Source organism: Rattus rattus, chromosome 16, assembly GCF_011064425.1.
Source record: "Rattus rattus isolate New Zealand chromosome 16, Rrattus_CSIRO_v1, whole genome shotgun sequence".
NCBI lineage: Eukaryota > Metazoa > Chordata > Mammalia > Rodentia > Muridae > Rattus > Rattus rattus.
In genome coordinates this window covers 9,148,043-9,163,378 of record NC_046169.1, presented here as the reverse complement: position 1 = coordinate 9,163,378, position 15,336 = coordinate 9,148,043, and the positions used below count along the sequence as shown (strand labels likewise).

The 15,336-nt window shown below is 49.1% G+C and overlaps 1 protein-coding gene across 1 annotated transcript; it reads right to left on the bottom strand.

Moving 5' to 3' along the window:
* Nucleotides 1–587: 587 nt before the first annotated feature.
* Nucleotides 588–6,724, bottom strand: LOC116885392 (oncomodulin). Its single transcript, XM_032886672.1, has 4 exons — nucleotides 6,664–6,724; nucleotides 5,270–5,402; nucleotides 4,715–4,824; nucleotides 588–869 (listed from the first exon to the last, which is right to left on the bottom strand). Exons 1-4 carry the CDS (start codon nucleotides 6,722–6,724, stop codon nucleotides 844–846), a joined length of 330 nt encoding a protein of 109 aa, XP_032742563.1. The 3' UTR covers nucleotides 588–843.
* Between the last annotated feature and the right edge of the window lie 8,612 nt (nucleotides 6,725–15,336).

Here is a 15,336-nt window from a genome sequence, read left to right as displayed (position 1 = left end):
CTCACTATCTTGCTGAAGAAAAAACAAAACAAAACCACTCATTGTAGCTGGGTATGATTGTACACATCTTTAATCTTCCTACTTCTAAGGAAGTAGATACAGGTGGATCTAGGTTAAGACCAGCATGGTTTCTCATAGGGAATTCCAGGCCATCCAGGGTTAAATTTTGAAATCCTATCCCAAAACAAAACAAAAATCTATCATGATTAATATTGTCAGCTTGTCAGGATCTAGAGACACCATGGAAATAAACCTCCAGGCTTGTCTGTGAGGAATTGTCTAGATTAGATTGATTGAAGTGAGAAGATCCACCATTAATGTAGGTGGCCCCATCCCCCAGACTAGAGCCCTGAACCAAAGAAAAAAGAGAAAGTTAGCTTAGCTGCAGTGTTTAACTCTGTTTGCGTCCCTGTGGTCAATGCCATGTGAGCAGCTGCCTGACTCCAGCCACCATGCCCTCCCACCATGATGGACTGCGCGCCCTTAGACTGTGAGCCAACTTAACCCTTTCCTTCCTTAAGATGCTTTCATCGCACATTTGGTCACAGCAAGGAGACGAGCAACTCAAACACCCATACATCAGCCAATGACGAGAAATGATTTTATTGGGTGGTTTTTAAAGGCATTGTCTGCCAGAGGAGGGGGCTTACAGAGGTTATCAGGACCTACCCACCATCACAAACCATTGCATTCCCTCAACAAGGAACACGGTGCAGAAGGGCTTCGGGGGACTCGGTAAAGTAGTTCGGGAGAGGTTGGGGAGCTTCCCAGTCCCAGGGCTTTTGAAACCTTCAGGCAGATTTGCCCCTTCCCCTCTCTCTCTCTCTTCCGTAGACTTGGGCCTTAAGAGTGCACCATTTCCTGGAATTCTAGAATAGAAGATGAGAGGACAGACTCAGTGCAGGTGGTGCAGGGTTTTGCAGGTGTGTCATCGCCCTGAGAACTCCGAAGAGGAAAGAGAAAGGTGAAATAAATTCCCAGAGACATGTGCTCCCATTCAGGATGTGCCTGAAAGATACTGTGAGCATCAGTGGCACAGCTCAAGAGAGTCTGCAGCATCCTGCATCATTTTAAGATAGGGTCTCCCTGGGCAGCAGCTCTAGTTGGCCTCAAACTGATTATCATTTTGCCCCAGTCTCCAAAATGCTGGTATTGCAGGCATTGGCCAAATGCCTAGCTTATACAGCCAAGAATGCTCTTGAACTCCTCCCTTCTTATCCTCCTGCCTCCACATCCCAGGTATGGGATTGCAAACCTGTGCAGCAACATATGCTGCTTTCTCTACATAATCTGTGTGTGTGCACAGATACATACATGTGCAGGTGTGTGGGATGTATATGTGTGCATGGGTGTGGATGCACATGTATGTACACGGGCAGAAGCCAGAGGTTGACATCCAGGGTCTTTCTCAATTGCTCTCCACCCTATGTATTGAGGTAGGGTCTCTCACTCGAACCTAGAACTCACAGATCCATTTAATCTAGCTTGTCAGCTTTCTCCATGGATCCCCGGTCTTCACCTCTCAAGTGAGGCCTGGGATTGCAGGTGGGCCGCCAGCGTCTCCCAGCATTTCCCTGGGCATTTGAATTCCCTGGGAATTTGAACTTTGGTCCTTACACTTGCATGGCAGGTGCTTTAGACCTGCTGAGCTCATACCCCAGCCTCACGCATTTAACAAATACCTTCATATCTACAGCCCCTTGGGTTAGAGCTTAAGTCAGTCATTTTTCTCCAGCAATGAAGAAATTTGGTATAATTGTTCACGGCCAACCAGTGGTGTATTGTCTGGTTCCTTTCAAATGAACACGGAGGTTTTCCTTCACTATTCTGTAGCTGTTATATTATTCAACAGAATAGAACAGAGTAGAAACAGAATTTTCTTCACTGAGCGCTAATCTTAGCCTTCCCTTCAAAGTTTATATTACTAAAAGAAATATACCAAGAGTCTTTCATGTGAGGGGGGAGGGAGGGAGGAGGGAGGGAGGGAGGGAGGGAGGAGAGAGAGGAGAGAGAGAGAGAGCGCATATGTATGTGTGTGTGTAGGTGTGTGTGTGTGTGTGTGTGTGTGTGTGTGGGAGAGAGAGAGAGAGAGAGAGAGAGAGAGAGAGAGAGAGAGAGAGAGAGAGAGAGAGAGAGAGAGAGAGAGAGAGAGAGAGAGAGAGAGAGAGAGAGAGAGAGAGAGAGAATGGGGATTGTGTGTGTGTGTGAGAGAGAGAGAGAATGGGGATTATGTGTGTGTGTGTGTGTGTGTGTGTGTGTGTGTGTGTGTGTGTGTGTGTGTGTATGGCTGGGAGCCCACAAAGGATGGAAGAGGACATTGAGTGCCCTCCTACTGTTATTCTCCACCTTGTTCCCTTGAGACCAGGTCTCCCACTGAGCCTGGAGCTAGCTAGGCTGGAAGACAGCAAGCCACGACGGCTCCCTCTCTATCTCCACGTCCGACAGCGCTGGGTTACAGGGCTGTGCATGGCCCAGCATTTTACATGGATGCTGGAGTCCAACCTCAGGTTCTCAGGCCTGCGTAGCAAGCACCCTTTTCACCTAACCATCTCTAAAGCCCTGGCACTAAGAAGCCGGCTGGTACACAGGGAAATTGAAAATGGAGATTGGCTTTACATTAAGTGGCCCATTCTATCTGTTTAGACATCTTTCAGGGTTGTGGTTTTTTGTAAATTACAGCCAAGGCTAGCCTGGGATTTATGAGGCAGCCAAGCCTGGCCTTAAACTCCTCAGCTTTCCAAATGCTGGAGTTACACACATGTGCCACCAAGCTGGGCTTCACAGTTCCATTTAAGTACGTCAAGCTTCCTTGGTCTGAGCTATTTCATCTAGGGTAGCTATGGAAGCTGCATTAACTCCCATAGTGGATTATGACAGCGTTTTTCAGTATCTAAGGTTGGGCTTGTTGCTGCATGCCTGCAATCACAGTACCAGAGAGGCAGCAGCAGGAGAATCAGGAGTTCAGTCAGCTCCACTTCATACCAAGTTCAAGGCCAGCCAGGACTGTACAGGAGACCCTACACCAACTAAACGAACTAAGAATTTAGCATTTTGCATTCCTTCTCACTGGTGCTACAAACAGAGTACTTCTGAGACATTGCTTAAACAGAAATGTATGCAGCTCGGTAAAATCAAACAAGCTTATGATGCTCGAATCTGGGGCTCTGCACATAGATGACACCGTGGATCGTGGGTGGTTTATTTATTGTCACTGTTGGTGGTGGTGGAGGTGGTGGTGATGGTGGTGATGGTGGTGGTGGTGGTGATGGTGGTGATGGTGGTGTTGGTGGTGGTGATGATGGTGGTGGTGGTGTGGTGGTGATGATGATGATGGTGGTGGTGGTGATGATGGTGGTGGTGTGTGGTGGTGGTGGTGATGGTGAAGGTGGTGGTGGTGATGATGATGGTGGTGTTGTGGTGGTGATGATGGTGGTGGTGATGATGGTGGTGGTGATGATGATGGTGGTGGTGATGATGATGGTGGTGATGATGATGATGGTGGTGGTGATGATGATGGTGGTGGTAGTGATGGTGGTGGTGGTGGTGATGGTGAAGGTGGTGGTGGTGGTGTGTGTGTACATGTGTCTGTGCATGTGTGTACACATGTACATGTAGAGGGTAGAGGTTAACACCATCATCTCCCTCAATTGCTCTCCCCCTTACTTTTTAAGACAGGACCTAGGCTCGCTGACTGGCTAGGTTGGGTGGTGATAACCCCCTGGGATCCACCTGTCTCCAGGATCCCCCCTCCACCGGTGCTGCTATCACAGGTGCTGTCACCAGACCCGGCTTTTAACACAGCTGGCGGGGCTCTGAGCTCAGACCCTAACACTTGTGTGGCAAACACCATAGACTGAGCCGTCTCCTGGGCCATGCACTGACGGGCAGTAAGCTGTCTTTGTTGAAATCCTGCATTATTTTCAAACTGGAGCAAAGCACCTCACAAAAATGGTTTGGAAGACCAAGTGGTCGGCTAATCCATTCATCTGAGGAGGGACTTTCATTCTTTCCAGGTTCACAGGTAGTGACTAGTTCATAGTTACATTGTATCATGGTAACACAAAAGTGTGTGTGTGCGCGTGTGTACGTGTATATATGTGTGTGCGCATGCATATGTGTGTGCATGTGCGTGTGCATGCGTGCGTGCGTGCGTGCGTGTGCGTGCGTGTGTGTGCGTGTGCGTGTGCGTGTGCGTGTTGAGACAGAGTCTCACTCTGTAACCCTGGCTGGCCTTGAGCTCTTTATGTTGCCCAGGCTGGCCTCAAACCCCTATCTTAGCCTCTAAAGTACTGGGATTAGGGCTGTGAGCTATCGTCTTCCAGAACTGTGTGTGTACATGTGCGGAGGTCAGAAGTCAGCTTTGGGGGGTTTGTTTCTCCTCCTACCATGTACGGCCCAGGGAGAAGAGTGCGGCTCACCAGACTTGGTAATGGTTTCTCACTGAGCCAGCTCATCGGCCCTGTCCCAGAATCGGTGTGTGCTGAGGGGTGGGCAGTGCTGGGGATGAATTTCAGATGTGCTAAGCACATGCTGGACCCATGAGCTACATCCCCAGCGAGACCATGTGTCTATGCAGTTGGCATGCTTGCCCGTTCTCGCTCTGCAGATGGAAAGACTGAGTTCATCAGAATTCAGACCCCCCCACCTCAGGCATCCTCCACCGTGAGCAGCCCCCGTGCCAGCCTATCTTAGACAGCACGCAGAAGAGACCTACCATCCGCCCCAATCTTCCCGTCTCCGTCGTTGTCCGCCGCGTCCATCAAGGACTTGGTCTCTGACTCAGTCAGTTCTCTAGCGTCGCTCTGGAACTTCTGTAGGAAATACCTGCAGCACCACAAAAAGCTGGCAGCAAGCTCCTGGAAGGCCTGCGCTCTCTGTTCCTTCCTCTGTCCCTCTTCCCCCCCTTCCCTGGCTTCCTCACTGTCCCCTTCCCCTTCCTGTTTCCTCTCTCCCCTCCTTTAAGCCGATGTATCCGATAGCCATGAACATCAGTCAAGGTCTAGGGAGTAGAGGTCTCTGTTGCCATAGAAATCAATGCTAGACACCTATTTTTAAGAGTTTTGTTGTTTCGACCTTTGTACCCAGTCTTCAGTGCCACACTCAGTGCCCCATGTGCGTAGAAGGGTGAACAATTTACACGCTTTAATGAAGTTCAGATGAACGTCCAGAGCCAGGGCTGGCCATGGAGAAAGTACAGGGCAAACATGGGGCACCCCCCATACCCCCCATCCCCATCCATACATGTCGAGATGCTCTGTACATAGCTTACTTGAGCTCATCTTCCTCCACGTATCCACTCTGGTCGATGTCTATGAACCGGAAGATATCCTTCACTTGGCTGGCAGACATCTTGGAGAGGCCCGATGTCCGGAAGAACTTTTGTGGTTCAAAGGTGTCTGGGTCTAAAGAACAGAGACTGGGTTATTCTGAGGCTCAGTGGGTCACATTCTGTATTTGTGCCCAGGTGATGACAACACAGGTTATTGAAATACTTTCCTAACATCCCTCAGGCTGCACGATACTTGACTCTCCCGTGACTCAGAGAGCCAAGCCTAGTTGGTCTGTGATGTCACCTTGTCCCCTCTGCTCTGGGTTGCTCTTTCCTTTTATCCCTCCACTTTCCCGGCTCTGTTCAGTGTTTTCCCCAGCCTGCCTCACTCAACAGGCTACACACCAAGTTCACAATACCACGTGATTGGTGGGAAACAGCAGACTCAAACAGGCTTAAGAGAATAAGTACATTGACTTACTCTTGTTTTGTTTGTGGCTAGCCTGGAACTCACTATATAGAGCTCAGGCTAACCCTACTACTCAGCTACAACCCCATCCAACCTTTTTCTACTGACACTTCATTTCTTCCAGGACTGGGAATTGAACTTGAGGCCTGGTGCATACAAGGCAAGTGCTCTACCACTGAGCTACATTCCCAGCCACCCCTTTTACTAAATTCCTTTCGGGCTAGAGAGATGGCCCAGTGGTTAAGAGCACTGACTGCTCTTCCAAAGGTCCTGAGTTCAAATCCCAGCAACCACATGGTGGCTCACAACCATCTGTAATGAGATCTGATGCCCTCTTCTGGTGTGTCTGAACAGCTACAGTGTGATATAAATATAATAAATAAATAAATCTTTAGTAGATTCCTTTCATCTTATGTAAGTACAACCACATACTCAGGTCTCCTAACTCCTATCATATTTAGTGCTCTAACTTAAAGCATTTCCACTGACGGATTCTGCACATCCTTTAGCAAAGTTCCTGTTTTAGTCTTGGCTGTTTTGCTGGACATGGGAACCAAGGGCCTTCCTGGTTTCCCCGTCCGTCACCTTTATTACTTGTTTGTTTGTCTGCTTTTGAGACAAGGATCCATGCAGCTCTGGCGGGCCTCAAGCTCCCTCTGAAGCCTCTGATCTCAAACTCCTGATCCTCCCACCCCATCTCCACAGTGTGAGGAATGCCAGTGTATGTCACCTGTCTACGCAGTGCTGGGGACCGACCCAGGTCTTCATTTGTGCTGGGCAGACACCTTATCATCAACTGAGCTACAGCTACACCCCCTCGTTTTTATTCTGAGACAAGATCTCACTCCGGAGTCCAGGCTCCCCTGGAACTCGCTCTCCTTCTGCCCCAGCGCCACCATGGCCTGCTCCTCCAGGCCCCTGTCACCTTGGCATTCCTGCAGGGCTGCCGCAATGTCCTCAGCGCTCAGGATGTCCGTGATGCTCATTTTCTACCAGGTCAAACAGAGGAAACAAGATGTGAGCAACACTGACAGAGAACCGGGAAGAGCACACACTCTCAGCCACTCGCCAGCCAACACTGTGTCTCTCTAGAATTTTAAGATGTGACAATAAACACCTAGGAATAATGGGACAGAGAACCAAGCCAAACCCAGATGCAGAAAAGACTCCAGCCACCTCTGTCTACATGATGGCCCCTGAATTCACTCCAAAATTGAAGTTTAGAAAAAGAAAAAGAAAAAAAGACCAAGCCAGTCATGGTGTGTATACTTGCAATCCCAGTACTCAGAAGGAGGAGGGGGAGGGGGAGGGGGAGGACAAGGAGGAGGAGGAGGAAGAGGATGAGGACAAGGAGGAGGAGGGGAGGATGAAGGAGTAGGATGAGGAAGAGAAGGAGGAGGACGGGGAAAGAGGAAGAGGAGGGGGAGGAGGAGGGGGAGGGCTGGAGGAGGAGGAGGATGAGGACAAGGAGGAGAAGGAGGGGGAGGAGGAGGAGGAGGAACTAGCAGCAGCAGGAGGCTCAAGAGTCCAAGAGCATCCTTGACGACACAGTGAACTCCAGACCAGCCTGATCTACATGGCCCAGTCTTTTAAAATTCTAATAGCAAATAAAAGGGTTTTTTTTTCCCCTTAAAGTCCAGTCTTCTTGTAAAAATTATACTTACCTAATCAATCACCATAGGCCTCAATCAACACTAGTCATGTTCTAAACACAACAGCACTGTCATGCATCAGCCAGAGAATTGCAATGCTCGCAGACCCCTTGTGAAGATTAGCCCATGCAGCAGAGGGGAAACTCCTCCCCAGCACCAAGTCTAATACAGTGCCTGCAGAGAAGAAGAAAATCTCATGGCCTGGTAGGCCCACCAGCTACTCACCGATTTAGGTTTAAAATCAAGCGGGGAGAAAGAGTTGTAGGACAGACAGAAAAGCAAAGCAGATGGTCTCGCACTACCTTATATAGGACTGAAACCGCAATCGTTCAACCTCTTAGATCTCATGTTCAGGGATCAAGTGTGTGTAGCTCGAGTGTCTTTACCTTAGTAATGAAACCACACTCACTCCCTGTCTCTCTTTTCTATTTATAGAAGGATGGGGAGGGACAGCCAATTAAGAAAGAAAAAAAACAAAACAAAAAACCTCAACAGTCCTTAACTAAGGTTTAAGTTCTGTAAACAAACAAAAAGAGTTCTGCTTGGTGAAGTGTGGAGCCTGCTATGGGTGGGGTGCGGCTAAAATGAGGTAAGAACACTGGGGTACTCTATGAACTGAAGACTCCCCAGATGTTAGATATGTGTGTGTGTGTGTGTGTGCGTGCGTGCATGCATGTGTGCATGTGTGTGTGTGTGCGTGCCAATGTGTGAGGCTGACATTCCTCTAAGGTGGAAAACCTCAAAAGTCAGCGTCACCAAAGTCTTGGTTACGTAATTTTCCTACCAGCTTCTTGAGTTGGACATTGCCCTGCTAAATCTGACACCACACAGGACACCGAATGTGTCCATGTCAAGCTGTGCTGTTTTGACACAATCAACAGTAGTCCAGGTTGACCACAAGCTCACCAAGTCCTTAAGAATGGCCTTGAACGTTGACCTTCTCCACTGCGATTCTCAGTGTGGGGAACCAAGCTCAGCTGATACAGAGCTGAGGATGGACCCTGAGGCTTCCTGTGTTCGAGGCAGATGCTCCACCAATGGCGGCCCATCCCCCAGGCCCTTGGTTTCCCCTTTTTGAAGTGATATTTTTCAGTGTTGCCCTAGGCAGGCTGGCTTTGAGCTAGACATCCTACTTCCTCAGCTTCCCAAGTCAATTCTCCTCAGCCCTCCTCACTTCTTTGAACTGTTTATGCATGACCATGGAGTCTGGGCGCCTTATGCAATAGAGCCGAATACTTTTTCCATTCTCAAAATAATTGTTCAGTTAGGCTCTCCTGCCTCAGCTTTCCCAGTAGCTAGAATCACAGGCCTTAACCCACCTCAACGTTTCCTTCTTTTTTTTTTTTTTTTTTCGGAGCTGGGGACCGAACAAAGGGCCTTGCCCTTGCTAGGCAAGTGCTCTACCACTGAGCTAAATCCCCAACCCAAGAGTGCGGCTTATATACGCTTGGAAGACTCGTGTCTCCATCTGATAGGTGCACATGCCTCGGGCGTAGGCCATGACAAGTAGGCGCATGCGTGTTGCTGCTCTTCAGGTTTTGCTGACTCGCACAGGCGGCGCCATCTTTAAGGCGCGGCTCTGCAGCAATAGCGGCTGCCAACACCTACCTCCATGTTATCTGTATGTGATAACCCTGCCTCCCTGCTATATGTGTGTGATAACCCTGTCTCCATGTTATCTGTATGTAATACCCTTGCCTCCGTATTATGTGTATATGATAACCCTACCTCCATGTTATCTGTATATAATGCCCTAACCTCCCCGCTATCTGTATGTGATAACCCTGTCTCTATTTTATCTGTATGTGATAACCCTGTCTCCATGTTATCTGTATGTGATAACCCTGTCTCCATGTTATCTGTATGTGATAACCCTGTCTCCATGTTATCTGTATGTGATAACCCTGTCTCCATGTTATCTGTATGTGATAACCCTGTCTCCATGTTATCTGTATGTGATAACCCTGCCTCCCTGCTGTGTGTGATCCCTGTGTGTGATAACCCTGTCTCCATGCTATCTGTGTGATAACCCTGTCTCCCTGTCTATCTGTGTGTGATGTTGTCTGTATGTGAAACCCTGTCTCCATGTTATCTGTATGTGATGTGTTATCTGTATGTTGATAACCCTGCCTCCCCTGCTATCTGTGTGATGATACCCTGTCTCCATGTTGTCTGTATGTCTCCATGTTATCTGTAACCCTGTCTCCATGTTGTCTGTATGTGATAACCCTGTCTCCATGTTATCTGTATGTGATAACCCTGTCTCCATGTTATCTGTATGTGATAACCCTGCCTCCCTGCTGTGTGTGATAACCCTGTCTCCATGTTATCTGTATGTGATAACCCTGTCTCCATGTTATCTGTATGTGATAACCCTGTCTCCATGTTATCTGTATGTAATACCCTTGCCTCCGTGTTATGTGTATGTGATAACCCTACCTGTCCTGCGTGGTGGTCTCGCCAGCAAGAACGATGAGGAACACCAGGATTCTTCTGCAGTCACGCCTTTATTGTTCAGCTCTTGTGAGAAGGGGAACCCCGACTGAGAAAAGAGTGGGGTTTATATACGCTTGGAAGACTCGTGTCTCCACCTGATAGGTGCACATGCCTCAGGCGTAGGCCATGACAAGTAGGCGCATGCGTGTTGCTGCTCTTCAGGTTTTGCTGACTCGCACAGGTGGCGCCATCTTTAAGGCGCGGCTCTGCAGCAATATCGGCTGCCAACCCTGTCTCCATGTTATCTGTATGTGATAACCCTGCCTCCCTGCTATCTGTGCGTGATAACCCTACCTCCATGTTATCTGTATGTAATGCCCTAGCCTCCATGTTATCTGTATGTGATAACCCTGTCTCCATGTTATCTGTATGTGATACCCCTCCTCCCTGCTATCTGTGTGTGATAACCCTACCTGCCTATTCAACTATTTATAATAATAGTTATGGGGTGCTGTGGCTTCTCCATCCAAGAGCTCAGACTAACTGATCCCAGCTTTTCTGTGTCTGTGTGTCTCTCCTTTCTACATTCCCTAGTCACTTCTAGTCAGGGATCTAAGACCCAAGCTGTGCAGGGACAAGGCACATTGGAACAAACGATAAAGAAACTATCAGTTCTAACCAAGTCCAGGCCTGTTTGGGGCTGACTGTTACAAAGGTTTGTGCTTGCTGTCCTAGACTGTTTGCTAAAAACAGTGCTGGGGGAAGGGATGGAGACAGGTAGATGCCGGGAGCTTGCTGGCCAGCCAGGGTAGCTAAACCAGCAAAATTTGGGTTCAGTGAAGAGACACCCAAAGTCATTGTCTAGCCTCCACATGCACAGGGACAAACACACACACACACACACACACACACACACACACACACACACACACAGAGCAGGGGGTGGAGAGGGAGAGGTACTTTACTGTAATCTCCAGACTGAGGAGATGGGATAGGATCCCTGGGGCTAACTGATGGCATTTCTGTCCCCCACTCTTATCCCTCCTTAGGCTGGGTTATAATTCTGTTGTAGAGCTTCTGCCTGGAATCCCCCAGTGAGAAATGTGTGTGGCTCAGTGGTAGAGCCCCTACATAGAATCCCCTAGTGAGGGGCTGGGCGTGGCTCAGTGGTAGAGCCCCTGCCTAGAATCCCCCAGTGAGGGGCTGGGGGCGTGGCTCAGTGGTAGAGCCCCTGCCTAGAATCCCCCAGTGAGGGGCTGGGCGTGGCTCAGTGGTAGAGCCCCTGCCTAGAATCCCCCCCCAGTGAGGGGCAGGGGTGTGGCTCAGTGGTGGGAGCCCCTGCCTAGAATCCCCAGTGAGGGGCAGGGGGTGTGGCTCAGTGGTGAGCCCCTGCCTAGAATCCCCAGTGAGGGGCAGGGGGTGTGGCTCAGTGGTGGGGCCCCTGCCTAGAATCCCCCCAGTGAGGGGCTGGGGCGTGGCTCAGTGGTAGAACATTTCCTTAGCATGTGTGAGCCCTAATTTCCATCCCTAGTACCTAAAAAGAAATATAAAGGGAGAGAGAGGAAAGAAAGGAGGAAGGAAGGAAGGAAGGAAGGAAGGAAGGAAGGAAGGAAGGAAGGAAGGAAGGAAGGCAGGCAGGCAGGCCGGCCAGATGCCTAGTGAGACGGCTCAGCAGGTGCAGGTGTTTGGCACACAGGCCTGATGACCCGAGGTCAATCCCTAGAACCCACATACAGGAGAGAACCTCTTCTACAAAACTGTCCTCTACCACACACACACACACACACACACACACACACACACACACACACACACACACACACACACACGACTGATTCAGCCTGACAAAGTTAGGGGATAATGTGGTCACTGATAAATGCACTCATCCATCATTTCTTTAAGAGCCCTGATGCAGATGACAATGTCTGCTTTCTCCTTGTCTAACTAACTTGTCTCTTTGTCCTCTATGTGTTATGTTTGGTTTGGGTTTTTGTTTGTTTGTTTTTCTTTTTGAGCTTTGTTTGTTTGCTTTTGGGGTGTGTGTGTGTGTGTGTGTGTGTGTGTGTGTGTGTGTGTTGGTTTTTCAAGATAGGGTTTTCCTGTATGTAGCCCTGGCTGTTCTGGAACTCACTTTGTAGACCAGGCTGGCCTTGAACTCAGAGATCCACCTGCCTCTGCCTCCAGAATGCGGGGATTAAAGGTGTGCACTGCCACCACCTGGGGCACGTGTTCTGTATTTTGAGAGCAACGTGTTAATAACATTTCAACTCTAAGGAGCAAAAACATCTCAGTAAAAAAAAAATTCACTGCATCTTGGCTCTCTGATGAGCAGTAACAAAGATAACTCCCAGTGCTTAATAATTTAGCCTTTTGTGTGAAGTTCTCCTTAGAATAGGTCAAAAGCATGAAAAATTCACAGGTTCCTGAATCATGCTGCCCAGCTGTGCAAACACTGGCCAAAAAAACCACCTTATGTGCTTACAAAGAGGCTCAAGGTGTCCGGATCAAGTGACTGGGTCACGGTGAAACCAAATCTGGTCCCCGGGAGACCCAGGTCATGGTTGAAAGTAACAACACGGCCTGTTCCATTTCACTGGTCTCTTCAGGCTGAACTGCGCAATCCCAAATTCCTTCAAATTTGGAGAAATCAGACCCTATGCTCTGTGTCCCTTCTCCCACGTTCAGCAGGTCACCAGGTCCCTCCCGCCCGATCTCTTCACTGTTCCTGGTGAGATGAGGTCTATTTTTAAATTTTTTTTAAAGATTTATTTATTTATTTTGTATATGAGTACACTGTGGCTGTCTTCAGACACACCAGAAGAGGGCATCAGATCCCATTACAGATGGTTGTGAGCCACCACGTGGTTGCTGGGATTTGAACTCGGGACCTCTGGAAGAGCAGTCGGTGCTCTTAACCGCTGAAGTCATCTCTCCAGCCCTTAAATTTTCTTTATTTTACGTGACTGGTGACTGTCCTCTGTGTGTGTGTGTGTGTGTGTGTGTGTGTGTGTGTGTGTGTGTGCGCGCGCATGCATGCACCTGCAGGAATGAGTGCTTGTGTGTCTGTGCCTCACGAGCATGCCCGGTGGCCACAGAGGTCAGAAGAGGACATCAGACCCCCCTGCAACTGGGTTATGGATGGTTGTGAGCCACTGTGTAGGTGCTGGGAACTGAACCCAGGTCCTCTGAAAGAACGGTAAGTGCTCTTAACCGCTGAGCCATCTCTCCACACTGGTGATGGTTTATCTTGATTGTTGATCGGCTTGATGAAGCCCTCCTCAGGATGTGCCTGTGAAGGAGTTCCCTGAGACTAGAATGAACCGTAAGAGCCTTTGACCTAGTAGACCAATCCATGATGGATCCTATTTTTTTCCCTACCGAGGAACAAACCCAGAGCCTCACGCAAGTCAAGCATGCACCAACTAGCCTTGTCCCAGGCGTGGGTTCCAATTCTGAACAAACTATTGGGAGGTAGTGGACTGTAGCTCCATTAGGGAAAATAAGTCCCGGACAAGTGTCACTGAGAGGTACGTCTTGCTCTAACTACCTCCTATTTCTCTCTGCTTCTTGGCAGCCATGATGTGAATTGCTTGGTTTCTCCCTACCTTTCCCACCATGATGGGCTGACTCAGGTGAAACAGTGGGTTAAAAATCTTTCTTCTTTTTAAGTTGCTTATTGTCAGGTGTTTTGTGACAGCAACGAGAAAGTTAAAATAAAGATCTCCCTCATAGAAGCAAATTGTTCCCTTTCTCCTTCTTTTGTTTTCTTTCTTTCTTTCTTCTTTTTTTTTTCTTTTTTCTTTTTTTTTGGAGCTGGGGACCGAACCCAGGGCCTTGCGCTTCCTAGGCAAGCGCTGTACCACTGAGCTAAATCCCCAACCCCAGAATCAGCCATTTTTATCTTGTCTAAAGACAGCTCCTTCATATCTACTCTGAGTCCTTTCTTGCGCACTCAAGAGCATTCTCTCCACTTCTCGTCCCTCCTTTCCTACATCATAACATTTTTGCTCCCCAGTAGATCACGCTGTCGATGAGAAAAGTGAGCAAATCGAGAAGATGCCTAGCATCGCCAGTCTTCAGAGAGATGCAGATTGAAAGAAACCACAAGGGACACACTGTACACCCAAAGAAGATGGTGCCTTGCTGGCACAAAGGACACACCGGTGTCAGGGGGAAGACGGGCTTTTTTCTGAGTAGACAAGAAACATCACCTAAGTGACAGACTCTCGTTCTTTAACAACTCTTCCTCTTCCTCCTCCTCTTCCTCCTCTTTGTTTTTGCCCAGTACCTATAGTCTCCCTATGCTAGGCAAATGCCACACTCCCGGGGTTGGGGATTTAGCTCAGTGGTAGAGCGCTTGCCTAGCAAACGCAAGGCCCTGGGTTCGGTCCCCAGCTCCGAAAAAAAGAAAGAGGAAAAAAAGAAAAAAAAAAAAAGCCACGCCCCCAGCCCCTCACTGGGGGATTGCCACGCCCCCAGCCCCTCACTGGGGGATTTTAGGCAGGGGCTCTACCACTGAGCCACGCCCCCAGCTCCTCACTGGGGATTCTAGGCAGGGGCTCTACCACTGATCCACGCCCCCAGCCCCTCACTGGGGGATTCTAGGCAGGGGCTCTACCCCTAAGTCACACACCCCAGCCTTTTCCCTTTGACTTTGAGGCACGGTCTCACTAAGTTGCCTTGAGCTCATAATCCTCCTGTCTCAGCTCCCCTAGTACTGAAAGTACAGGCCGGCACTACCCAAGTCCAGTTTAACACATTTTACTTCTCGAAGTGAAATTCTCTTGAGAGAACAAGTTGGCAGGAAGACACAGCTATCACATGACCCAGCTGCACCCTTCTGGCGTCTTCCTTAAGGACTGAGATTCCCACAGCTTGCGTTCCTCCATCCTGTTAAAGATCCCGTGGATGATAGCGTCCCATTTGCTGTCAGGGATGGCATTTGCGTGCTTCTTGCTAAGAATTCCGCAAGCAGTTGCAACTAAAACCTTCTCCTTGGAGCTTTCCCCCGTCTCGCTGGCTCCGGGTGTCTTTATTCAATGTATAGATTTTTGGCTAAGAGCAGAAAGAACCACAGGGGCACAAAGCTGCTTCTTTAGAAGAGTAGGGAATGCTATCAGGAAACCAAATGCTGTAGAAGGCTGACTTTTTCATGAACAAGAAACGTGAGCGTCCTCCTCTCAGTTTCCAGATGGGCCGGAGGCCGTGTTTGACAGAGACTCAACCCGAGTTAATTAAGGGGAAATTGCCACTAATGGCATAAGATAGGCCATGTCTATGGCTCCCAAGTACCCTTTTATTACGAGTTCTTCTCTTGACACCGGGTGCCTAGGGGTCTCCTGGTATTGGGCAGGTATTGCTCCCCAGCCCCAAGAATCAGACCCCAGAGAAAACCATCCTAGTGGCACTTTTCAAACAGTGAGGGTTGACATCACACATCCCAAAGAAGGGACAGCAAGACGGCTGAATGGCAAAGGCTCTCTCGCTGCTGGCATGGGTTCAGTCCCTGG

Bases quoted from the DNA above. Each gene is read 5' to 3' on its own strand.
- LOC116885392 (XM_032886672.1), bottom strand. From the start codon at position 6,724: ATGAGCATCACGGACATCCTGAGCGCTGAGGACATTGCGGCAGCCCTG. The intron at 4,825-5,269 runs GTAAGCTATGTA...GTGGTGCTGCAG, and splicing joins GTGGAGGAAGATGAGCTCAA to GTATTTCCTACAGAAGTTCC. The intron at 870-4,714 runs GTAGGTCTCTTC...CTTCTATTCTAG, and splicing joins CGGGAAGATTGGGGCGGATG to AATTCCAGGAAATGGTGCAC.